General features: G+C 36.5%; 2 protein-coding genes across 5 annotated transcripts in view; one reads left to right on the forward strand and one right to left on the reverse strand.

The window, feature by feature from the left end:
* Positions 1 to 436: 436 nt before the first annotated feature.
* On the reverse strand, positions 437 to 26,933 carry LOC136027036 (lactosylceramide 4-alpha-galactosyltransferase-like). Of its 4 annotated transcripts, none has more exons than XM_065703981.1 (2): positions 26,852 to 26,933; positions 437 to 1,579 (listed from the first exon to the last, which is right to left on the reverse strand). In XM_065703981.1, exon 2 carries the CDS (start codon positions 1,495 to 1,497, stop codon positions 481 to 483), a length of 1,017 nt encoding a protein of 338 aa, XP_065560053.1. In that variant the 5' UTR covers positions 1,498 to 1,579; positions 26,852 to 26,933; the 3' UTR covers positions 437 to 480. The 4 variants fall into 4 exon arrangements, with proteins under 4 accessions (XP_065560053.1, XP_065560039.1, XP_065560044.1 ...); XM_065703967.1 differs by lacking the exon at positions 26,852 to 26,933 and adding an exon at positions 14,191 to 14,318; XM_065703972.1 differs by lacking the exon at positions 26,852 to 26,933 and adding an exon at positions 12,843 to 12,965.
* Positions 25,166 to 27,633, forward strand: part of LOC136027029 ((E3-independent) E2 ubiquitin-conjugating enzyme UBE2O-like) — a 97,457-nt gene continuing 94,989 nt past the window's right edge. The window contains exon 1 of the mRNA XM_065703947.1: positions 25,166 to 25,230. The gene's annotated coding sequence lies outside the window, so the exon portion shown is untranslated. The remainder of the gene's footprint in view (positions 25,231 to 27,633) is intronic.

A 27,633-nucleotide genomic window follows, 5' to 3' on the forward strand; every position in this document is an offset into this window, starting at 1 on the left:
TTCAAGTAAGGTTTTAAATAAGGCCCTAATTGTAACCTTTAAATGAAGTCTTTCAAAAGCTTCATTGCTTGCTGTGATTAAATAAAAAAAAACTAATTTTTTTAGCTGAAAGTAAGGAGTGACATTAAAACTTAAAACGAACAGAAATTACTCCGTATATAAAATGGGCTGTCCCCTCCGCAATCCCTCACTCTTTGCGCTAAAGCTTTTAATTGTTTTAAAAAGTAGAATTGTGGCAAAGAGTCAAACTTTCAATTTTTTAGAGTTTTGGTTACTATTGAGCCGGGTCGCTCTTTACTACAGTTCGTTACCACGAACTGTTTGATGCTTACAATAAACAAAAAAAAAATATATCTGAGAAGATAGATTTACAGCCTGCTCAAAGGTTTCCACGAAAGGCTGTTCGTCCGTGCAAACTTCTTGGTATATTCAACCATTATAAGTAAGAAAACATGTATTCTTATAAACATAAATAAGTTACTAATATACGTCAGGAAAACTTTGATAGATAACTGGACAGTATTTTCTCGCCACTGTGTTGAACAAAGAGGATGCATTTTTAAAAACAGGAATATTTTTTGTCATATGGCCGGCAAAATGAAATGCCACTGCTTTTTTTGTAATTTTGGTCCGAAATTTATTTAAATCTATATTTTTGGTAAATAATTTCTTAAATTCAAACCATGGTACTGGTGAAAAAAGATCATTATCAACAAAGTTTATACCACAGATTTCACCAGCCTTTTTAATACTAGAAACAGAATCATTGAAATAGCACAGTTCTTTGACAGCCTTTTTAATTATTTTTGCCCCAAGAAGTGTGTAATCACCGCGGTTATACTTTACATTCCCAAGTAGTTGATAGATTTTTGCCAAAAGGGGCGAGTTTTTGTCAAATCTGAGAACACCGTTCCCCTGATTTTTTAACATAAACGAACCCAAGTCCAGTGCTGATTTCATAAGAATCATATCAATATCAAGGTATAAACCACCATGCTTTTTCAACAAGGCTATTCTCGACAGATCTGCAATATGTTCGACTGGAGGCTTTGTTCGGAAATTCTTCGCTCTGTAAACTTTCTCCAAATGAGTGTTCAAGAAAAGCTCATCCAAGTTCAACTTCTTAATATATAAATTTTCAGAGGCTTTCATCCAATGGGAACTGGTACCATTATACCCAGTCATATAAACTATAACTGGGTTGCCACTATGCGCTGAAAGCGCGGCTTCGACTGCACATATTTGTCTAAACGATAAGTCTGGTCTTCCACTAACTTCAATAAAGAATGTAGCATTAGTATAGTTTATAACCCGTGTATTTCCTGGTGAATCTTCATTTTGAAATTTAATTGGCAATGATGCTGCAGCAGCTTCAGCAGAATATAAGATATTTTTAAGATCAGCGGAATATTGTTCCTGAAATTGATTGTAGTAGACACAGCTAAACAACAGCAACGACAAAATCACAGTAAGTATAGGCTGTCTCTTGATCAACATGACTCTGAGCTTTAAGAAAATTCAGTTTCCTTCAGAATGCATCGAACATCAGCTTACCACCAGTGATAGTGCACCAGATTGCCTAAAATTAAATAATCTTAAAATTCGAATGACGAAAATATGCACAGATCTAATAATTTTTTTTCTCCAACGATTTTAGAAAATGCTAAAAATGACGAAAAAATTGGCCTTGTACAGTTAAAATTTAAAATCTAAGTTTTATGACTTTTTCTTCTATTAACAAATATTTCTTCATTTTATCCCCATTATAAAAATTGAAATTCTTCTGTGTTAATCCCCCCTCCTTAAAGTGGCACAGAAAGGAAGAAACCCAAGAAATTAACAAAGACGTAACTAAATTATTTACTCATAGTGTTACTACTACTACTACTAATAATAATAACTCACCGCAGGACCAAGCCACCTGAGGCCAACACGCGATCCTCTAACCCAATCTATTCAAGGTTTCCCTCCGTACAGCCTCCCAGGAAGTTCCCATTTCCTTTAAATCTTTATTTATGATATCCTTCTACCCCAGACGAAGACTAATCAAAATGTTATGTGTAATAAATTAAAGAAAATAAAAAACAAGTTTGTTTTAACTGAAAGTAAAAAGCAACATTAAAACTTAAAACGAACAGAAATTGCTCTGTATATGGGGGGAGTTGTTCCCTCCTCAACGCTAAGGTTTGGCTTTTTCTCTCAACTCTGCTTTTTAAAACAGTAAAAAACTTTAGGATAAAGAGTGGGGGGTTGAGGAGAGAACAGCCCCTTTCATATACGAAGTAATTTCTGTTCGTTTTAAGTTTTAATGTCGCTCCTTACTATCGGTTAAAAAAACTTGTTTTTTATATTTAATTTCTGAACGTTTTTGAATTAATGCATGTTTTGATTTTGGCTCTCTGCACAAGAATAATCGAAACAAAATTTGCATTTTTGTTTTTTTGGCTAAATGGCTTTCTCATAATTTTGATCGGACGATTTGAGAAAAAAGGATCGGGGAGGAGGCCTAGTTGCCCTACAATTTTTGGGTTACTTAAAAAGGCAACTAAAACTTTTTATTTTTTACGGACGTTTTTATTAGTAAAAAATATATATAACTTACGAATTAACTTAATTTAACAAACTTCTATATTTGTGTGTTTTTATTACGTATATGAGGGGGTTTGCCCCCTCGTCAATACTTTACTCTTTACACTAGAGCTTAAATTTTTCCCAATTCCTTAAAAATGACCCCTGAATCACAAAGGCCGTAGAATAAATCGCTGAATTTACTAAAAATACTTTAGCGTAAAGAGCGAGGTATTAGGAGGAGGTGAACCCTATATATGTAATAATTTCTGTTCGTTTTAAGTTTTAATGCGGCTCCGTACTTTAGGTTGAAAATTTTTTTTCAGTTTTTTATAATAACGCTAGAAAATCCTGGGCCCCCTTCACAGAAATTATCTTCCCCCATGACAAATTCCTCCATGGAAAAATTCCCCACCTTAACCGTCTCCCCGAAACCCCTTCTCTCCCCAACGAAAAAATCCTCCTGAAACCGTCTGTACACTTCTCAATAACCATTACTGTGCGTATACACTGGTAAATTTTTTAATTTTCACCCCCTCCCACGGAGATTTTGGGGGAGTAAATCGTCCCCAAAGACATAGTTATTAGGTTTATCAACTATCGTGAATAAAATGGCAATCTCAGAATTTTGATCCGGTGACGTTGGGAAAAATGAGCGTTAGGGGGGGGGGCTAGACGCCCTTCAATTTTCATCAAGGTTCATCAAGGACTAATCTTGATGAAACTAATATATACAACATTCTTCGCTGTCCCATTGTCTGTGCATATAAATAGATTGTCAGGTTTACTGACTCTTGAACATGCAACAAATAATTGTCCATGGGAAAAACAATCCGTATTCAGATCTATACCTCATTATTCTAATGATTGCCCTTGAGCTTTGTTGATGGTGATTGCTAATCGAACATTTCCTGTGTCCCCGTCATCATATATATATCCCCCTGTGCCCCCCAACGTCCCCGTTGTAGTTGTGTCCCTGTGTCCCGGTCTGTGTCCCCGTATCCCGGTCTGTAGTTTCTCTTCGAACAATCCCTGGGTCCCGGTCGTCATTTATATATCCCCCCTGTGCCCCCGGCGTCCCCGTTGTAGTTGTGTCCCTGTGTCCCGGTCGTCATTTATATTCCCTGTGTCCCGGTGTCCCGGTCGTCATTTGTGTCCCGGTGTCCCGGTCTGTAATTTAATCAGTTGATAAACATGACGTCAGTCGACAAGCAACTTCATGACGACATACAGCTCAATCCTTATAATGACGTCAGTCGACAAACATGACGTCAGTCGACACACAAACATGACGTCACTCGACAGACAGACAGACAACTTATCTATCTATATATCTATCTATATATATAAAAATAAGTTGTCTGTCCGTTACGCCAGATTATATCTTCTATATATATAAACGAAAACAAACTAAAATGCAAAAACTGGGAATTGCATAAATATTTCGAAATATTTTAACAATAGATTAAAGTAATTCGGAAACCTTAAAACAGATACTTAAAAATTTGAGGTTTATTATAAATTGTTGAGCTTTAGCAAGCTTGGCATAAGAGGAACTTTTAGTATAGATCTTAAAATGACAGAAGAAACAGCCGAGGAAGCTGCTCAAATAGTTAATTCAAAGAGAAATTTTAGTATAAATCCTACAATGGCAGAAGAAACAGCCAAGGAATCTGCTCAAAGGGTTTATGCCAAAAGGCTTGCGGCTAAAGAACGCAAAACCGCGCAGTTAGATGAAAATCCACCTGGACAGCGAGAGTCAAAACGTATCAAAACTGAAAATGATAGCGATGATGATTGGGTTTGGGATTTTGACTTGGATAAGGTCATCAATGCCTACCAGATTTTAGTAAAAAAACAAAGGTTCGGCGATATGTATTTACGTCTGAAAAATAAAGAATAAAAAGAAAACTGAAAAAAGAAAAATGGTAAAAAACTAAAAAAACTAAAAAGAAAAAACTAAAAAACAACTTAAAAATAAAAAAAAACAACTAAAAAATAAAAAATTAAAAAAAAGAAAAAACCTAAAAAGAAAAAATGTAACAAAAATACAAAAAATAAAAAAGGTAAAAAACTAAAAAGAAAATGAAACTAAAAAAAGCTAAAAAACTAAAAAGAAAAAAACTGAAAAAGCTGAAAAAACTAAAAACAAGAAAAAACTAAAAAAAAATTGGGAATTGCACAAATATTTCAATATATTTTGACAATAGATTAAAGTAATTCGAAAACCTTAAAACAGATACCCAAAATTTTGAGGTTTATTATAAATTGTTGGAGCTTTAGCATGCTTGGCACGTAAAGATTTTTCCAAGTGTCAAAGTTAGAATCGGAACACTGGGACACAAATGACGACCGGGACACATGGAATATAAATGACAACCGGGACACTCAAAGAGAAATTACAGACCAGGACACCGGGACACAAATGACGACCGGGGCACCGGGAGAGAGGGAATATAAATGACGACCGGGAAACTCAAAGAGAGATTACAGACTGGGATACCGGTACACAAATGACGACCAGGACACAGGGACACAACTACAACGGGGACGCCGGGGGCACAGGGGGATATATAAATGACGACAGGGACACAGGGAATGTTCGATTAGCAATCACTATCAACAAAGCTCAAGGGCAATCGTTAGAAAAATGCGGTATAGATCTGAATACGGATTGTTTTCCCATGGACAATTATTATGTTGCATGTTCAAGAGTTTGTCTGTGGGTCTGTGTGTCAAGTGACGTCATGTTTGTGTGTCGACTGACGAAATTACAGACCGGGACATCGGGACACAAATGACGACCGGGACACCGGGACATAGGGAATATAAATGACGACCGGGACACAAGGAATGTTCGATTAGCAATCACCATCAACAAAGCACCGGGACACAGGGAATATAAATGACGACCAGGACACTCAAAGAGAAATTACAGACCGAGACATCGGAACACAAATGACGACCAGGACAAAAATGACGACTGGGACACCGGGACACAGGGAATAAAAATGACGACCGCGACACTCAAAGAGAAATTACAGACTGGGACACCGGGACACAAATGACGACCGGGACACAGGGAAACAACTACAACAGGGATGCCGGGGGGCACAGGGGGATATATAAATGAAGACGAGGACACAGGGAATGTTCGATTAGCAATTACCATCAACAAAGCTCAAGGGCAATCATTAGAATAATGAGGTATAAATCTGAATACAGATTGTTTTTCCCATGGACAATTATATGTTGCATGTTCAAGAGTCGGTAAACCTGACAATCTATTTATATGCACATACAATGGAACAGCCAAGAATGCTGTATATTCGCATGTTTTACATAGTTAAAAATATACATATATCTATATATATTCACAGGTGGGACACAGGGACACAACTACAATGGCGCGTAACTAATATGGCACGTAACGACTTACGCGCGCGGGGGGGGGGGGGGCTTGGGGTGTGGGCGCGAAGCACCCCCACCAACTAGGTGTTGGGGTGGCGCAAAGCGCCACCCCAACAGCTAGTATAAAAATAAGTTGTCTGTCTGTTACACTATGTCTGTTACGCCAGATTATATCTTATCTATATATAAAAATCAGTTGTATGTATTTTTGTGTTGAGGGTTTGCATATGACGTCTGAAAAATAAAGAACAAAAAGCAAACTGAAAAAAAAGGTAAAAAACTAAAAAGAAAAAAAAACTAAAAAAAGCTAAGAAACTAAAAAAAGAAAAAACTGAAAAAAAACTGGGAATTACACAAATATTTACAGTTTGTTACCACGAACTGTTTGATAATATTCAGTTGAAAAAATAGAAGTTAAAAAGCAATCATTGTATGATATATTCATAATATTAATTGAAAAAGAACTTTTTCTACAAAAAAAGTTAGGAAGAAAAGTAAAGAACCAAATTAAGCCTAAAACGAGCAGAATATAAGGAAAACAGTAACTCAAGCGTTAAAGTAACATATATACGAAACGAACATAAAAATCCTATCAGTAAATAGACGACCCCCCTCTCCCCCCAAAAAAAACTATGTAATCCTCTAAATAAATAAGTCAAACTTAAAACGATCATCAACTTCCACAGACGGGAGTAGGGCTAACGTCCGCTATATGTTTTAAAAACTGGTATGCCAATTGTGCTAGACACCATAATATCCAAGATTACTGAAAGTCTAATATATATTGATGCTGATTCGTGAAAGCCTCAGCAATTTTGTGTATTATCCAACAATTCATGGTAACGAACTGTAGTAAGAAGCGACCAGGCTCAACAGTAACTGAAATTCTAAAAAAAAAACGGAATTTTGGTACTAATAGTTACATCAAAGGAATTTATTTTGATTCTGATTTTGAATATATAAGTCTCATCCAGTTTAGTCTTACCCATCAAAAGTTACGAGCCTGTGAAAATTGTCCTGATTTAGAAAATAGGGGAAACACCCTCTAAAAGTCACAGAATCTTAACGAAAATCACATCATTAGATTCAGCGTATCAGAGAACCCTACTGTTTCAAGCTCCTATCTACACAAATGTGGATTTTTTTTATTTTTTGCTAGAAGACAGATTGCGGATGCGTGTTTATTTGTTTGTTTTTTGCTTTTTCCCAGGGGTGGTCCTATCGACCCATGTGGTCCTAAAATGTCGTGAGATACCTCATTCTAACGGAAATTAAATGTTCTAGCGCCCTTTTTCAGTAACCAAAAAAATTGGAGGGGACCTAGCCCCCTCCCCTGCTCATTTTTTTCCAAAGTCACCGGATAAAAATTCTGAGATTGGCATTTCATTCAGCATAGTCAAAAAACCTAATAACTATGTTTGTGGGGACGACTTAGTCCCCGTGGAAGGGGTTGTAACTTACAAACTTTGACCAGTGTTTACATATAGTAATGGTTATTGAGAAGTGTACAGATATTTTCAGGGAGATTTTTTGGTTTGGGTGGAGGGGTTGATTAAAGGGGAGGATCTTCCTGTGTAGGAATTTGGCATGAGGAAAAAGAATTTCCATGAAGGGGTGAAGGATTTTCTAGCATTATTTAAAAATCAATGAAAAATAAATATGAAAAATTCTTTTTCAACTGAAAGTAAGGAGCAGCATTAAAACTTAAAACGAACAGAAATTATTACGTATATGAGAGGCTCACCTCTTCCTAATACCTCGATCTTTCGCTAAAGTATTTTTAGTAATTTCAACTGTTTATTCTACGGCCTTTGTGATTCAGGGATAATTTTTAAGGAATTGGGACAAAATTTAAGCTTTAGTGTAAAGAGCAAGATATTGACGAGGGAGCGAACTCCCTCATATGCGTAATAAAAACCTATGAATGTAGAAATTTGTTACGTAAGTTAACTCGTAACTTACGAATACTTTTTACTAGTAAAAACGTTCATAAAGAATTAAAAGTTCTAATTGACTTTTTAGTTGACCAAAACATTGGAGGGCAACTAGACCTCCTCCCGGCTCATTTTTTTCTCAAAATCGTCTGATCAAAACTATGAGAGAGCCATTTAGCCAAAAAAAAATTAATATGCAAATTTCGTTTTAATTACTCATGTGCAGAGAGCCAAAATCAAAACATGCATTAATTCAAAAACGTTCAGAAATTAAATAAAAAACAAGTTTTTTTAACTGAAAGTAAGGAATGACATTAAATCTTAAAACGAACAGAAATTATTCCGTATATGAAAGGGGTTGTTCCCTCCTCCACGCCCCACTCTTTACGCTAATTTTTTTACTGTTTTAAACAAGAGTTAAACTTTAGCGTAAAGAGCGGGGCCTTGAGGAGGGAACAGCCCCTTTCATCCCAGAAGTTAAATTTTGATTTAAAGACTTGGTTTTGAGGGCTAGTAGCCCTCCTTGGAGTTAAAGTAACCTTGAAAATAGTATGAAAGTCGAACAGAAATTAAATTTAAAAAACGGTTTTTTTTTCAAATAAAAGTAAAGAGTGACAATAAAACTTAAAATTAAAATAAATTATTCCTTATTTGAGCCCCCATTCAATGGGGCTTGAACCCCCCAACCCCCATTCTTTATTCTAAAGTCTTATAGGCTAAAAAAAAATTCGCTTCCATTCAATGACTTTTGTGCTTGAGCTGTTGCTTTTGAAGATTTGGTACAAAAATCAAACTTTAACGTAAAGAGCACGGAGTTTAGAAGGGGACAGCCCCCCATATACGGAATAATTTCTATTTGTCTTAATTTTAATGTCGCTCTTTACTTTCGTTTTAAAAAGCTTTGTTTTTCTGTAATAAAATCAGATTGACAGTTTCTGAGACAAGGTTAATATATACAGTTGACAATAGAAATTATACACTCGGAAAACAGTTTTATAATAATTCCACATTTGTCGTGGCCTAAAACTATAGTTTTAGGTTGCCTAAAACTATTTGTGGATCAGATCTCAGGGGATAACTGTAGACCTGGAAGCTAATCTTGATTGTAAGTGTACATACTCCCTTTGAGTGTAATTAAATAAAAAAAACTAATTTTTTTACTGAAAGTAGGGAGCGACATTAAAACTCAAAACGAACAGAAATTACTTCGTATATGAAAGAGGCTGCTTCCTCACCAACACCCCGCTCTTTACGCTAAAGTTTGACTCTTTCTCTCAATTCTTCTTTTTAAAACAGTAAAAAACTTTAGCGTAAAGAGCGGGGCGTTGATGAGGAAGCAGCCTCTTTAGGATAAAGAGTGGGGGGTTGAGGAGAGAACAGCCCCTTTCATGTACGAAGTAATTTCTGTTCGTTTTAAGTTTTAATGTCGCTCCTTACTTTCAGTTGAAAAAACTTGTTTTTTTATTTAATTTCTGAACGTTTTTGAATCAATGCATGTTTTGATTTTGGCTCTCTGCAGAGGAATAATTAAAACGAAATTTGTATATCTTTTTTTTGGCTAAATGGCTTTCTCATCATTTTGATCGAATGATTTTGAGAAAAAAAGAGCGGGGAAGGAAGCCTAGTTGCCCTCCGATTTTTTGGTTAATTAAAAAGGCAACTAGAACTTTTAATTTTTTACGAATCTTTTTATTAGTAAAAGATTTACGTAACTTATAAATTAGCTTGCGTAAAGAACTTTTGTATTCTCATGTTTTTATTACATATATGAGCGGGTTCGCCCCCTCGTCAGTACCTCACTCTTTACGGTAAAGCTTAAATTTTGTCCCAATTCATTAAGAATGACCCTGAATCACAAAAGCCGTAAAATAAAAAGTTGAAATTACTAAAAATAGTTTAGCGTAAAGAGCGAGGTATTAGGAGGAGGTGAGCCTCTCATATGGGTAATATCTGTTTGTTTTAAGTTTTAATGCTGTTTCTTACTTCCAGCTGAAAAAACTTTTTCATATTTATTGTCATTGCTTTTTTAAATAATGCTAGTAAATCCTGCGCTCCCTTCATGGAAATTTTCTTTCCCCATGACAAATTCTCGATGGAAAGTTCCCCCAGCATATCCCCCTCTTCCTAAACCCTCCTCCCAACCAAAAAAATCCTCCTGAAAACGCCTGTACACTTCCCAATAACCATTACTATATGTAAGCACTGGTCAAAGTTTGTAAATTGTTGCCCCTCCCACGGGGACTGCGGGGGAGTAAGTCGTCCCCAAAGACATAGGTATAAGGTTTTTCGACTACTCTGAATAAAATGGATATCTCAGAATTTTGATCCGTTGACTTTGGGAAAATAATTAGCGCGGGAGGGGGCCTAGGTGCCCTCCAATTTTTTTGGTCACTTAAAAAGGGCATTAGAACCTTTCATTTCCATTAGAATGAGCCCTCTTGCAACATTCTAGGACAACTGGGTCGATACGATCACCCCTGGGAAAAAAAACAACAAAAAAACAAACAAACAAATAAACACGCATCCGTGATCTGCCTTCTAGCAAAAAATCAAAATTCCACATTTTTGTAGATAGGAGCTTGAAACTTCTACAGTAGGGTTCTCTGACACGCTCAATCTGATGGTGTGATTTTTGTTAAGATTTCATGACTTTTAGGGGGTGTTTCCCCCTATTTTCTAAAAAACGCAATTTTCTCAGGCTCGTAACTTTCGATTGGTAAAACTGAACTTGATGAAACTTATATATTTAAAATCAGCATTAAAATGCGATTCTTCTGATGTAGCTATTGGTATCAAAATTCTATGGTTTTTGGCAGGCCCCTCAGGAGTCTGGAACTCTCAGACGCGACCTTTAGGCGCAGAGGTGGTTCCAGGGGGGAGGAGGAGAAGGGACGCTTGTCCCATCTTGTAATTTTAGGAATGTAGACCTTCAAATAAATAATCTAACGGTTATAATAATTTTGTAATTGTATCCCTAATAAAATAAAGTAGAGGGCGTAATTGGCAAGATTTTGTTTGTGAATGAAAATTCTGTTAAAACTTGAGCAGAAAATTTTTGGGAGACATGGGGAGGGTGCTTATCAAGATTTTGCCCTCGGCGCAAGAGAGGCCAGAACCGCCACTGTTTAGGCATAACAGCAACTATTTTTGAACCGATGGTCTTTACAACCCAGTTTCTAGCCGGATTCCGTGTATCTTTTTTTTTAGTTTTCTTTTATATCGTCGATTTTTAAGTAAAAATCGCAAAGTATATTCATCTTCAGGAACTAGGGGTTACACACTCGCGTTAATTGGTCTATCTTCTTCATTATCTAAATTTTTGTTTGCTTGCTTCCCTTTGGTTCCTGCCTCACCAGGCTTCTGAAATTCATATATCTCTGAATTCTGAATGTTTATGAAATATGTCTCCCTTTTGGTTGAATTGAGTGAATCATTTTTGTTGCTAATTTTTAAATAAGACCTTGTGTTTCGAAATAGATTCACAATCGATGCGATATAACTTGTTTGTTTGTGGCAACTATCTGCGGCTCTTATTCCCTAGCCATGCCCCAAAAGAACAAAAAAACATCCGTTAGGAGATTTTCGTTAAAACAGCGGAGGCATGACCCTTACCAAATCCTCGCAATAAAACTGAAATCGGGGGATGAAGAGAGAGAAAAGGAATAGAAGCGACGAAAGAGCTGTTCCATTAGCACAATGAAGCTAAATAATCAAGTCAAACCTGAAAATTTAGGATAAGTGAATAAGTGAATAGTGAATAAGTGAATTTTCACGGATAAGTGAAAACTAACTTGCTCATTTGAAGTTTTTTTTTATTACTTCGCAGAAGTAAAAAAAAAGAAGATGAAAATACCCCTCGTAGAAGTAGAAAAGGAAGTAGAAAGTAGAAGATGAACACATTCCTTGAAGTGCTTTTTAACACTGATTCCAAATATGCTAATCGCTACCCTTGCAAATACCCTAATCGTTCGTAGTGTAATGGGGCAAAATATAGCCCAGAGCTATATCCTACACTTTGCTGATTTTTTGCTTCAGATTGGCTTGATTTGGCAACTGCCGATGAGAAATAAGCATAAAAAAAAATTAGAAAACCACAAACCAGCAAAGTTTTGTGTATAGCCTGGGGCTATATCTAACCAATTAGGGATGGAATGGAGCAAATTTATGAGGGCAGCAATTAGCATATTCGATATCAGCGCAAGTAAGCGCATCGAATGGTGTTGTTCGTCTGCTACCTAGCAATACAATCAAAAAGCTGTAAATTTACCAACCTAATAAAGTAATTAAAACTATAATGATTTAAAATAAAACTTAAAACGAGCAGAAATTATCACACCTAATAGTTGGACTCCTATCCTGCTAAACCTCTACGGACTAATGCATCATTACCGTTTTACTGAGAACAAACATTATTTTAAATAGTTTTTATTTTGTCGTTACAACGCTGAAAAATTTTGAACCGCTCAAAGGAACTTCAAACTCTTGACTAAAATTTCCGCACTTCCCCCATGCTAGTTCAAGTAATTTACCTCATTGCTCACGCTTTATCTGGCTTGGCCCTACCCCTTCCTTCCAAAAAAAAATCTACCCGATTTTTTCTCATTCCTGCTAATTTTCTACTAGAGCCTACCGTAATTAGGATCTTTGGAGGAGAGGGGAAATGAGCTTTCCCATAGAAGACCAAATTTGTAAAAAGGGCTAAATGTTGGTAATATCTCAAAAATTTCTACATATTTGCCTTCTCCAGTAAAAGCTTTCCTGGTACCATTGCACCCCATAATACCACAAAAAAAAGTTTCAATTAGGAAAATACCTGTTTAATTTAGTGCTCTGTCCAATCGCAACTTAAAGGAAGCAAATACCAGAATAAGCACGATAAAACTTTTTTGTTCACATATCTGGACTTTCATCAGCCAATTCATCGCTCACCTCGCTCACAGCCAATTCATTTCTTTCACATGTAAGGCTAGCTTCAGACTGACGAGATTCTATTCAATTCATTCGACGAAAATGCAAGTAGTTAGACACGTGTAACCGTTTGCACTACTATTCAGATGCAGATTTTGTGGTTTTTACTGTTAATCATACTGAAAACCAAAGCGAGTAATGAACAAACTACTTCCTAGATGAAAAGAATCAAATACGGCAAGACATTATTCATTTTGAACATTCGAAACAAAAGTTAAGTCTTGAAAATTTAGGGGGTTTCAGCGGTCTAAAAACTGTATTCAGGTAATTGCCCCGATGAAAAAATTTATAAGCCCCCTAAGAAGGTTGAAGCTAGACCATTAAAGTCTTAAATGGGCTCTCTTCTCTTCTTTATAATCCTATGATAGCGTAGGTCAACAATATGGGGTTTGACCGGCAAAGGATTTCTAGTGTCTCTACCTCATAAAGTTTTTGTTGTGTAAAAAATGTTTATTTATACATATAACACAGTTGAAACATTAAATATTCACGCAACGAGAACAGAATCAGAGCTGAACTAAGTAATCCTAAATTGTCGTTTATATTCACTTAGACCACAAAAGACTTAATTGTCAAAAATAGAGACTCGACTTTTAAATGTCGAGACCTGCCTTTCAAAGGTCAAGACTTGACTTTCAAGAAATGTCAATAATAAACCTAGTTTGCTAGGGAATGGACATCAGAATATTAACAAAACCAGATTTGGAAATATGTTAAAGAAAACACTTAAATATCAAAGTTTACAGTCTAGACCCTGAATGGTAAGGTAAAAAAAAAATCAGCTCTTACTTTCCAGCTTCCAGCTTTCTTTTGGAAATCTGACAACTCGTTCTGGTACATTTTTGGAAAATTGCTGGCCCCTTTGGGTCTTTTTCAGGGGAAAGATGATCCTAACCTAAAGTTACTTTGTATATTATCGTTCCTTTGGCCCTAAAAATTATGTAGTCCAGCTGTTTCGGGAAGGAAATTTGGTTGAGTCATTTTCCAACCACATTTTTGAGAAAGCGTTGCATTTTGTTTATATTATTTTTGTGCATTGGAGTATACTTTACCGAAGCACTTTCAACTGCTAGTTTCCTGACCTTCGGGAAAAGTTTTCCAGCAATTTGTCGTACCCCAATCTGGTTGAACAAGACTTTCTTTCATTTTTTTTTTTTACATTGGATCCACCTCGGTCTAAGTTTCTTGCCCTACTTTAAATCCCCTAAGTCCCTTTCCTATCTCGCCAAAAAAAATGTAGGATCCCATGGTCAAGGAACGATTTCTGGAAGTTTCAAGCGATCGGATATTCAAGACAAACATTTCTTACTTTTTTGCGTTTAACTATAAAACCTATCCGTTCTGTCCATCCGGCATTCGAAGGAGGAGAAGGCAATACAGTACACTATGTCAATTCCTCGAGAAAGAGGCAACAAGTCTTCCAACTATACTGAATAAGCTCCAGTCATTGACACAAGATGGGTTGAACTTGAGACCTAACGTTGCCAAAAGCGCCTCTAGGTGTGGTAAAATCGAAGTAATTAAGTAAACAAAAATCTATCTAAGAACAATGGGCAATTTGCATACTTCAGGGCTATGTCTGCGAGGGTCATTTTGTTTCTCATTTTTTTGTGCATTCAGGCTCTCTCAGCACAAGTGCTTCAAAATTCGAAGCTCAAACTGATCATAGACAAAAAGCTTGTTAACTTACTAAAGGACCGTATTCGGTCCTGTTTGGTTCATATTAGGATCAAATTTTGACTATATTTGAATCGTTTCCTATCTCATGAAAAAGTTGATGATCATTTGTGCCCGGGGAACGACTCCTGAGAGGTTGTTGCCGTTGGACAGTCAAGACAAACATTTAATCTGTATTTTCCAGTATCAAACCTTTCTGTGAATACTGGGGCAGTAGAAAGCTGCTCTTCAGAAACGCCAACACTGCTAAAGCTTCTATTAGCTCTTACAACGAAATGCTACAAGATTTATATGTTCCAATAACGTATATGTAAGCTCGTATATATTGATAAAATGGATATATCAGTTAGTAACACATGCTATACAAAGATTTAAGATCAATTGCAAAATATATACTTTCAGCAAATTCCTTAGGCCACCTGCGTTATACACATCAATTTTCATGTAGGTGTAGGAAAACATCTGGATTTCCCCATAGGGTAAGAGTTTGATTTTTTCCATCTTGATCATTTTCACCCTTCCCCCTCTCCTAACCGTAAAAAGTCTAAGGCCCGATCCCTCATTTGTGTCTTATTAAAAACTATTTCATGGTATCTAGTATTTTTAGATTTAGTCCAACATTTTCTGAAAGTTTTGACCAAATATCTTTATACCTCATACCTCATACCTAATAGTAATTTTGACTAATACTTTATCTAATCCTGATATGTCAGACCTTCACCTTTTTAACAACCAGGATGTACATAATTGAATATTGATTCAGTTAAACATCTTCCTCAATCTTCTCCAAAAGTTTCAACTTAATGCCCTTCACTATTCCTGTGATATTACAGACGTACCATATTGACAACCTGGATGCACGTCTTTCGATTTTGTTTAAAATTCCCCTTAGTATCAAACAGTTCGTGGTAACGAACTGTAGTAAGGAGTGACCCGGCTCAATAGTAAACGAAACTCTAAAAAACGGAACTTCGATGCTAAAAAATATATCAAAAGAATTGGATTTTTATGCTGATTTTAAATATATAAGTTTCATCAAATTCAATCTTTATCATCAAAAGTTACGAGCCTGAGAAGATGTGCCTTATTTTAGAAAATAGGGGGAAACAACGCCTAAAAGTCATATGATTTTAACGAAAATCACACCATCGCATTCAGTGTATCAGAGAACCCTATAGAAACAATTTCAAGGTCCAATCTACAAAAATGTGGAATTTCGTATTTTTGCCAGAAGACAGATCACGGAGTGTTTATTTATTTGTTTGTATGTTTTTTGTTTTGTTTTTTTCCCAGGGGTCATCGTATCGACCAAGTGGTCCTAGAGTGTTGCAAGACGGTTCATTCTAACGGAAATGAAAAGTTCTAGTGCCCTTTTTAAGTGACCAAAAAAATGGAGGGCACCTAGGCCCCTTCCCACGCTCATTTTTTTCCCAAAGTCAACGGATCAAAATTTTGAGATAGCCATTTTGTTCTGCATAGTCGAAAACCATAATAACTATGTCTTTGGGGATGACTTACTCCCCCACAGTCCCTGGGGGAGGGGCTGCAAGTTAAAAAGTTTGACCAATGTTTATATACAGTAATGGTTACTGGGAAATGTACCGACGTTTTCAGGGGGATTTTTTTGGTTTGGGCGTGGGATTGAGGGGAGGGGGCTATGTGGGAGGATCTTTCATTGGAGGAATATTTCATGGGGGAAGAGAAATTCAATGAAAAGGGCGTAGGATTTTCTAGCATTACTATTAAACAAAAACAATGTAAAGGATTGCGGAGGGGACAACCCATTTTATATACGGAGTAATTTCTGTTCGTTTTAAGTTTTAATGTCGCTCCTTACTTTCAGTTAAAAAAACTAGTTTTCTTTTATTTAATTCCATGAAAGTAACAACTTAGTGCCCGTAGCCATTCCTGCAATCAATATAGATGTGGTTAGAAAAACCTTTTTGAAAATTTGGATGCTCATGGAGTCGTTTCTAGTGCAATATCCCATTCAATACTCAATAAAATATACAATTTAATAGCCTTATTCATTCCTGAGATATTGGTAAGACTTTCTTAAAACCTTAATAGAGCATTCGATTACGAAAAGCATGATGCAGTCGAAGTCTTTTGAATTAATCAATGGTTTTGGTTGTAACATTAGACGTTGTAGTAATATTTACGGTCACAGGCAGTATTAGTTGCAATCACGTGTCGTCACACATGTAGTCACAAGTTGAGACACTTGAAGCTGCAAGTGGTGGTAGTTGCAGTTGCAAGTAGTCACAGCCACGAAAAGATACAGAAGTAGTTAAGTTGCATTCGCATTCCTAGCCGCAGTCGTAAGTTGTCGTGGTCCCGAATAGTCGCAGTCCAAATATTCGCATGCTTAAGTACTCACAGTCTTAAGTGATCATTTTCTGAAGTAATCACTGTCACAAGTGGTGACAGTTGCAAATAATTGCATTAGAAAGCAGTGGCAGTCACAAATAGTCACAGGTGTGACTGCAAGTAGCATTAATCACAATTAATCACATTTGCTAGCTTCGAAAGTCACTTGCAGTTATATTCACAAACAGTCAAAGTCGCAAGTAGTCGCATTAGCAGATGCAAAGAGGCACAGCCATAGTCACAAGTAGTCTTATAGTATTCCCAAGTAGTTAAAGTCGCAGTTACACATAGTCTCAGTCGCAAGCAATGGCATTGGAAGTCACAGTAGTAGTAGTCACATTGGAAGTAGTAGTAGTAGTAGTAGTAGTAGTAGTAGTAGTAGTGGTCCTGAGAGCATCAAATTATTAGCAGTGACGCTGTTTCATTTCGGACGACGCCCATTTAATTCCCGGTGCCGGCATTTCTTTTTTAAGCTACTGGATATTTGGCGAAAATTCTACAAGACAATCTAATAAAATCTAGCTAAAATGTAAAATCTAGCTAAAATTTATTTTGTATTCAAATTTCACCTCTATTTCTATGTAATATTTATAGCTTATCCTGGTGACGAAAATGACACAGCTAAGCAAACTGCCCCCGAAACTCTATGTATTAGCATAAGAATATTTGCTTTTTATATGTTTATTTTTCACTTTTTAGGTGTAAATGATCCCTCTCATAAAAAATACTATTCGGATAATCCCTTTCCCCAATGACAAATCTGGATTTTGTACTTCAACAACTACAAAATAAACATTTAATTAATACTTCTCCATTCCAAAACACACCCTCAACAAGCCCCCTCCTCCAAATCTTCTTTTTATTTCATTAATTTTTGTCTATTTTATGTCCGATTTTTAATAGTAATGAGTCCTACCAACAAGCATGAAAATATGCGCACACCGCTACTACAATCCATTCGTCTCTTAGTTTATATTTTCTTTCAACACTTTGAAGCTTTATTTTAATTCTATTCAATAACTAACCCCATGCATCTGAAAAAACTTGGACAATTGCAGTTTTTAGACAAAATACATATGTTGATTGTCTTTTGTTTACCTCGATTGGTATTCCCTTGTCTCGAATATCCCCTCGTCTGATTTTTCATGTAATTTTAAAATTCACTTTTATTTATTTTTATTCAATTATTATTTTTTTAATCATTTTACAAGAGCCCGAACAAATCCGTTTGCGCTTACTTTCCACCCCCACTGATTTTCTCTTTATATCTTAAAATATTTATGTTTGATCCCTTGGGATTCTTTTGATGAGAATTTGTCCTACAAATTCCACGTTAGGGCCGCAAAAGTCCAAATTGCCAGGAATCTAGATTTCGTACGCAAGCTGAAGCTTGCATTATCCGAATCTGTTCTATGCCCTTTTTTCCTTCACCTTGACCCAATCATAAATATTTTATTGCCCTGTAATTTCCAGTCAAATTACAAAGTATGTAGCCTGTTCACCGGATTACAAGGCTACCTGTAAATTTTAGAAATTCATCAGCTATTAATCTCCTCTTAAATGTCAGGTCAGTTCCTGTTCCTGCATCTACTCCTTTTACTTTCGCAGTGCTACATTCCAACTGCACCTGTCTCCCTTTTCACCTTTTAATCTTTTCAACTTTTGCTTTTTACCTTTATCTTTACCTTTTTAACCTTTTGTACCTGTTATGTAGCTTAATTCCCTAAGATGACCTGACAGTGTGAGGGATCCTTCCGTTCATTTCGTTCGACCTGATTTTAATTTTCCGGTGGTATCATCAGGTGTGTGGAGTACACTTCCAGTTCTGGTACGGGCTCTCGCTCTTTTGACACCTTCAAACTGGTTGAATTTTGAAGGGCAAGTTGAATACAGCATAATTTTTTTTTTTTTACTTTATTTGTTTATTTAGTGAACATATATAACACATCATTCACACAACGCAATAAGACAAAGTAGAGGGAAAAAAACATACAAAAGAAAATCACAAGAACGAGAAGAAACCGATTACTGCACTAACTCTTGTCATATTAACGACAGTTACGGATATAAATAAACCATGAATTAGTAGCAAATTAAAAAATTACTGCACGATATAAGGTCATGACACAGACATACAAAAATACAATGTTTTGAACGAGACGGAGAAAAAAAGAGAGAGAAAAAAGGAATACAAATAAACAACGGCAACATAAGTGAAAACAGCAAAAAATACGAAATAATCAATTCAAAAAAAACAATAACAGCAACAAAAAGGCAAGGACTACTCAAATAATACAGAACACTCCTCCTGAGCAATCATATTCACTTTTTTATTGTGTTTAGCTATTACTCTAGCTACTGGAATATTCTGGTCAGCAATTTTAAACTGACGGACAATTTTTGTGGTTCTTTGCCAGGGTGAAAGATATTTAACAGTATTAGTTAACAGTGTCCAAAATGGGGAAATATACACAGTGTGAGGGAGATCTATTGCATTGAAGAGGCTAGCTAGCTAATGCCGGTTGAATCTAAACTTGCAGGAAATTACTGCCGCATAAGAGACAGAAATGCGGTGGGCTAGATGTTCAATAAGGAGGTACCAGGTAGGGTATATAGCTGAGCGTATAGGGAGACCAAGATACATGAGGTCATCGAGAGGTTTAACCGAAGAATTCCCAAGTTTGACTGAATTTAGTAGGTCACTCTTCCAGTTAAAAAGGACTATTTCCGACTTGACAGAATTGAAACGTAGATTAAGCTTAAGGTATTCTTCTTGGAGGATAGAAAAAACCTCACTGACTCGTCGCAGGGTGCGACTAAGATTCGGAACATCGTCAGCATAACAAATTAGGTGACAGATTTCTTGACAATAAAATTGATGAGGAGGGACATAGATCATGAGGGTCAAGGACATAGTTATTACATAGACCAGGTGAAGAAATTACTCCTTGGCGTGAATCTTTTAAAACCAGAATAAGCTTTGTTCGAGTAACCGGAGGTATATTCTTATACGATAGTAATTTTAGTCTAATAAGCAGTCGAGAATACATGTTCCGAAGTGTGAGAATAACTGCAGGGCTTAGCCCTCTTTTGGCATCCTTTAGAAGCATTGCAGGGTGTGTTAATAAGTCAAAGGCCCGTTTGACGTCATGACTAGAAAGACATTCCCCAACAGATTCTGCATCGATTAGCGCATTTGCCATGACTGTAAGTGCATCTGCACATACTGCTCCTTGTTTTAACCCGAACTGATGGAGTGGAGTGTAACATGTCTTTTCAAGGTCGTCTCGGAAGAGAAGTCCAAAGTTTTACAGAAAGACATCGCAACAGTAATTGGTCAAAATGAGGAACATTGAGGGGCTGTCCTCTCTTTTTTAGGAACGGATGTAAGATCACCAATACAAAACATAGTTGGAACCTTGCATTGAGTGAAAATCAATTGCACTAAAAGTGTGATATGCTGGACAAGAAGAGAACCACAGTGCTTTAAATGCATAGCATTAACACGATCAATACCACTAGATGATTTCTACGTCAATTGATCAATAGCTTTTTTAACAGACTTAGTAGCAACGACAAAATCGGTATGCTGGAAAGCAACCAACATTTCTTCGAGCTTCACTTGGTAAAGTTGCTCAAGCTCACATTACGATGAAGAAAATTTCGGATTCATAGTACGAATACCATTTATCATCTGAAATATCAGAGGCTTATGCCTTCCAAAAGAAGAATCGACCCGCGTTTGTGAAACCATTCTGAAAAGATAATTCCGGTCCAACTTTGCCCTATCAGAATTTCTATTTATGGGGGTTTTCCTATAAACTCCGAGAGCTTTTTAAAACATTCTTTTTGTACGGACACACAAATTATTTAGGATACCAGTTTTCGGACGACCACAATCTGTCCATAACGAAAATCAAAATTTTCTATGGTGGCAAGAGGAAACAAGTTCAGGATTTGAAGACCAACCGGGAACAATACCCTTACGAAATCTACGAATAGAAACTGCTTGATCCTCCGTAAAAGGGCATGACAAATTTCAGCAGAAGAAACATCTTGTCAGGAAGCTGAAGGGATTTATGTAAATCCCTTATCCAGAATCTTATCTAGAATAAAATCTGACGAAAGTATGAATAATTCCGAATTAATTTAAACCAATCAAGAATAAATTGAGAGACTCGGATATTACAATGAATAGGATGAGGAGCCAACTTCTCTATTAGGAAAGAAGAAGCTATTGAAATATGGTCTCAAAGTTGTAATTCGCACAGGACTTTTGCTCGGTTAATAACAAGATCATAGGAAGCTGTGACACAATCCAGATTCGATGGATGGGAGGATGTGTGCATATAAGTAAAAACAGATTCCTTATCAACAACACAAAAGAAATCACCAAAAAGGGCTTTAATCAAACTAGCTCTCATAGATAGTTTGGAGCCTACTTCACTTAAATCACAATTAAAATCTCCTATGATCGCACATTGAAGCCCTAAACGCTTTGTTTTTTTTTTCTAAACAAGGATCCTAATTTTTCACATGACAGGGAAGATAGACACTCGGATTCATCATTGTTCTAATTAGTTGGTAAATAAACATTTATAAAGACACAAATCTCAACGCAAATGGCTAAATTATGATCGCTTGCCTCAAACAGACTAGACCTAAATGACGACGACACAAAAATCCTTAAGCCTTTAGAGGGCCTTCCTCTGGTATTAAGTCTTTTTGCAGGAACTTAGTAAGACATTGAAGCATCTAATCTCATTAGATTTGTGCTATGCTTTGACAAAAAAATGCTCGTGTACGCACATAACATCATACTGCGCAAGTAGCATGATTAGCACTGATAGTTTATTCACGAAAGAACCATTTATATTCCAAGATAGGAAATTTATCACAAAATTCATTGGCTCACGGTTTAGTCGTTTAAAGGGCACCTCATGTTGTAACACATATGGCTTGGACCTTTACAACTTACACAAAAAGGACCATTTTGAAACGGGGATTCAGATTTTGACTTATGGTCACTAGTTCCGCACTTCCAGCACAGGGTAGTGTTTGCGGAGTTTTCTGCAAGGTGGCCACTCGCATGGCAGTTAAAGCATCGACGAGGCAAAAATACAAACTCCTGGGTGGGAAGCCGCTCATAACTGATTTTCACCGACTCTTGAAGAAACTGATCTAAGTCTTTTCGTGATTTGAAATACACTTTGAATGTGCGTGACGCACCACACTTAGTTTTTTTTATGTATTTTGGGACTAAGTCCTTCAGTGACAAGTCCACCAGTTCATCCGGTAATTGTTTAGCAACAGCAACAAAAGCAAGCTCTTTAAGCGTAACATTTAAAGTGGGCTCAGAATTCTTTGCATTTTCAACAATTAAACTAGCGCTTTCCTTAGACGAGACGAAAAATTTACATTTATTCTTGACGGGGCGTAGCTCAGATATATCGCTGTCAGAGCTAGGACAAAGACTGTCTATAAACACTTGTTGCTCAGTTGATCCTTTTAGCTCTTTTGGAGAGTATTTTTGTATTACAGCATACGAGGGCTTGGGCATTGAGTCATAACTTTGGGGCAAGACCAGTGACTAGTCTGAGAGGCTACCTGAAGCGGGAGACATGTTTACCAGAATGCTATCCAGTTTTCGCGATAGCTCACTGACGTTGGACGCAACTGTAGCATTTACGGCCTCTCCTATAGTTGGGACTTCAAATGGACTAAGAACATCAAATTTCAGGATTTTTACATTTTGCTTGGCTGCAGCAACTAAGTTTTTACACATGTTAAGAATATTATCAACGCCATTCGCGTTGAAACACTTAGATCGGAATAGAGAACTTTCTTTGCTTGGTTGATAGCATCGCGATCAAAGTAAGCTACTTTGATAGTGCCTTTTGCACTAACTTATGCTTAACTTCATCAATTAGAAATCAGCTTAAAAAGTTCAAAACAGGATTGAAAATTAATTTGTCACCATTTTACATTGCTTAATGGCTTTCTCAAATTATCCTACCTCACTTTTTTCCTTTCTCTCCTTTCCCTCTCTCTTTCCTCTTTTCCTTTTTTCCTTTTCTTCTTTTCCTTCTCTCTTTACCTTCAATTTAAGTCCTCAGACCATCAAGTATCGGAAAGTGAAACATAATCCGACTAGTTTGGATGTTAACACCTTGATAAACTTTCACACAACTTTTAACTAAACCTGATCTTTTCCCAAATATTGCGAGATTTAGCAAGTGGGATTGAAATTCATTCCTCAGACTATCAAGTATGTGAAAATGAAAAATAATCCTATTAGTTTAGATGTTGACACTTTGAGAACTAGTTCATAAAATTAAATAATATGTTCGGTTTTCAGTAAAGAGCAAGCTTTAAAGTTTTACGGTTAAGGAAGGGGGGAAAGGCATTACTCAAATTCCTGCTTGTAGTAATTTTTGTTCGTTTTAAGTTTCACTTGAATATTAAATTTAATTTAATTTGTTTTAAGATTTATTGATTCATTTAGATTAGTACCTGCTATCTCTACATTTTCTATGACGGTTTATTTTAGTTTCTTTTCTTTTTAGATTTCATTTATTATCCTATAGTAATCTCTAGTTTTTTTAGTTCGAATCTATTTCTGTTGGTCTTAAGTTTAGAATCGCTCTTTACTTTTCTTTAAGAAACTTCTTTTTCTGAAAGTTTTTTATTAATTTCCGTTCGTTTTTTATTGCCAAATATGATGAATATTTCTCCAATTTTTCAAATCTTTGGCAGAAGAATGCAATTTAAAAATTCTAATTTAATAATTCTAATTAGTGGTCTTTAATTTATTTCAATGCCTTGTCCCCTAGATATTCCCTGAAAGCTTTGACTAAATGCTATTAGCTGTTCCTGGATAATGCAGATGCACCCTTCTGACAGCCGATATGCAAATAGTTTCTTTTGATTAAAGTTTGCACCCTAAGGCGCTCCAAAGATATTATGGATATACCATTTTGATACACTAAATGCAGATAATATCTTTGTATTTAATTTAGCATCTTCTTCAGCATTTTGAAGGTTCCAGAGCTATTCAACATAACCTAAAATTTTCAACTTAATGTGCTCAGCCGTTCCTGAGATATTGCTGATACTTCCTTTTGCCACTTAGCCTACTCACAGAGTGTTTTGATTATGTTCACTGTCCACTAACATTCCCTGAAAGTAGTCGCAAATTAATGCATTACCAGTTGCAAGCCGTCGCAATTTGACACAGTCGAAAGTAGTAACTGCCGCTTCCAGTTGCTTTTGCGGCAGCAATATTATTTACAGTACTGGGTCTGGAAGTTTCAAGATAATGCTCTCACTCATGTCTAAGGTACACTTTTTTCATAACTATGATGCATGTATTGTCCTGTGATTTTGCTCACCCAACCAATCGGCCCCCAAATTTGACCTCAATACCCTTAGGATTTTCGGATAGACCCAGGATCTAACATTCCCCTCTTACCCAATGATAAATCCTACTTGTTAAAAACGGACAAATTAGGTGATTTCTTCTCTCGAAGGCTACGAGGGGATGGCGCTCCCTTTTTTCAGCTCTCGTGCTCAGAGTATATTTTTTTTTACGTTTACTTAAACATTTTCTGAAGGTTTTACCTTAATTACAAACAATGCTTTGGTTATTTATAAACAATGGGCAGCTTAAGTAGTGTACAACAATTATCTAAGTAGTTGTGTGGGGGTTTTGTCATCCCTAATAGCATAGCTATTTTAATTTTTGACTATTTCGAACAAGATGGCTACTCCAAAATTTTGATCAGGCGTCTTTGAAGATATTGCAACAGGATATATGCCCCTCAACATTCTCTGAAGTCGTGCTTTAACTGGCGGTCGTCGGTGGTGCACCACCGATCAATCGGTACGGCTGGGTATAAAGCATTGAAGCCTTCTGGCTCTTAACCATAGGCATAATGTTGCCTCTAATTTTCCGTAATATCTGAGTTTTTACGATAAATATGAATATTTAATATGCCCCAATGAAACCTTACCGACATTGTATTTTACAGATAGCGAATATTATATTATTTCAAAAAATTATAATTTAGCAATTATGAATAGAAATTATGCTACAAATAATATAGTTTTGTGTGGCTACAAGATAAAAATATTAAGCTAAATCGTGAGCTGGGTTTCTACCGCAATTTCAAACACGGGTGCCCCCTCACCGGCTCGTTCCAAAGAACCATGGTAATTCAGCAGAAGTAAAGGTTTGGCAAAAATGAGGCCAATTTTAAAATTGCAACTTGCATGAAATGATTCTGGTCTTGGTGTTTGATTAGTAAGACTTTTGGAAGGGGATCTACACTCTAAGCTAGTCCTGGGGGCTCGGAAAATGTGTCTGACTAACATTCTTCACCCTTTAACTCTTCCAGGGCACCGACGTTTCTCAAAATTGGATAGATTCTGTGCTGTATAGTAGCCTAGAGCTGGAATGGGCTGGTCTAATCAAGATTTGAATGAAGATGTGTTTCAAATGATTTTTTTTGTTAAGGTCTAAAATAGTGGTTATTCTAGAGGAGATGTCCTTGAAAAAAAATGACACTCTTAGATTGATACTTTTGTCTATTTTTATGTTTTTTTGACAATCCATCCCCACTCCCCTAATTTCATATCCCCTAGGGTAAGTAAAATATTACCATCTTATCATCTACAACTGATTCAAAATGAGAAAAAACAAGGAAATAGGATTAATTAACACTTGCTGCATAGCCTGTGGATCCATTCCTAAGGGGAGAGATAACTAGAGCAGCTGCCCCAGTTAAAGAGTTTAGAGGGGGGGAATGGCTGGAAGGGTAAAATTCTAGTTAATTGACTTCTTGCTATCTCAGAAAGGGTTTATGTTAGGAAAATGAAACTTTCAGGGATGAATCTACAGACTAAAGTATGTCCTGGGAAGGTATTTTGAAGCAACTACCTCCACTCCTTCTATCTCTAGAGGGCCCTGACCTTTAAAATATGTGTGTTGTAAAAGTGAAACCTTGCAAAATAGATCTTCTGCTTAATTAAAGTACAACAAAATTGTTTTCAGCTTCATAACTTTGCTCAATTCCATTTTATAAGGTTTTAAAGATATGCAAATACATTTCCTAAACTTTGAAATTCTACTGGCTCAAAATTCTACTCAATTAGCAGGAATTGTATTTTCAGAACTAAAGGCAGAGAAAAAGCAACTAGTAACTGAAAATTAAGGTAAAATGTTGTTTTGTCAAAATTTCAATAGGTATAGACCTGTCATGTAGGCAAGTTTCAGGGCCCTCTAGAGAGAGAAGGAGTGGAGGTGGGTACATTAAAATACCTTCCTGGGACATACTTTAGCCTGTAGACCCATCCCTACAAGTTTCATTTTCCTAACCTAAACCCTTTCTGAGATAGCTCCTTCATTTTTTTTTGTCTACCAGGGAATGGGTAGGCCTAATAAGATATATTAACAGGCTGGCTGTTTTTGTTGGACAAATTTATAGTAGGCTATTATGCTAGGATAGAAATTATGCCTACTTCTAAAATAATTATATTTATTTTAATTGTTAGCAATTCACACAAATTTAGGGGGAGGGCAGGTATTTTTTGAAATCTAGGAGGGGGCAAATTGGTCATTTTTATCAATTAAAAAGAAAAACAAACCAAAAAGGGCATTATTCCAATAAATTCACTTCAAAAAAGGTATTTTCAAAATCTAGGAGAAGCAATCCAGGGACAGAACAATGTCCCTGCCTCTGCTATTCATGCTGTTGTTTTATTCTCAATTAGGTTTGTCATTATAACAATAACAAATCCATGTGGCTGAATAAATTTGAACCCTGGATATATATGTATTAAACTGTGAGATAAAACTGTTTTTCTTTGTTTTTTGTATTTTCCTTGGTCTTGTGTTACCCTAGGTGTTGATTTAAGGGACTTACCTCAGTGCTGTGACTGATATATTTAGACTTTTGGGCAATTCATTTTGTTTTCAATTCTCCAGGGAATTGCGCATCTTCCCGTTCTTCCTTATCTACCTATACAGTGTTGCCACAATACATTTGCAAAGTATTTATTTTTTTTTTTTGATAAAGCCACAGATTACGTAAGTTGAATCGTTTATTTTCTGCATTTGGGGAAACCTGTGCAGAAGAGAGCGATAACAAACACGAAGAGCCGTATTGGTACCGGCGGGATATCCATCCTTAAACTGCTGGGGATAGGTGATTTGAGTATCCGCGCTTCCCACAGGTCCCCCAAGTTCTGAATCCGTGCCCACAAACTTGACACTCTCATCTGCGTACGAGTACGAATTAATTACAGACTTTTCGAGAAAGAACCACAGATGGCATCGCAGTCATCTAAGCGGAAGAAAGACAGTCCGATTAAAGGCCAAGACAAATGCTCAGCGTGCGCGGTAGCATTAGACCCTAACTCATCTGCCCTTGAATGTGATTCTTGTGAAAATTGGCTATGTATAAAGTGTTTGGAGATGCCCCTAGCTGAGTACAATCTTTTCACAAAGATGACAAGGCGAATTGGTTGCCAGTGGGTATGCCCAGTGTGCAAACTCAGGGCACCGCAGTCGTCCAATCAAAGTAACATTGGTAACCAAGTAAAAACCCTCCTTTCCGAGTTTGAAGATCGAATCGCAAAAAAGTTTGATGATTCGTTCGACTTATTTAAGGACAGTATCACAAAAGAAATAAGCGAGGCAGTAAAC

Source organism: Artemia franciscana, chromosome 1 (assembly GCF_032884065.1).
Source record: "Artemia franciscana chromosome 1, ASM3288406v1, whole genome shotgun sequence".
In the NCBI taxonomy this organism is placed as follows: Eukaryota; Metazoa; Arthropoda; class Branchiopoda; order Anostraca; family Artemiidae; genus Artemia; species Artemia franciscana.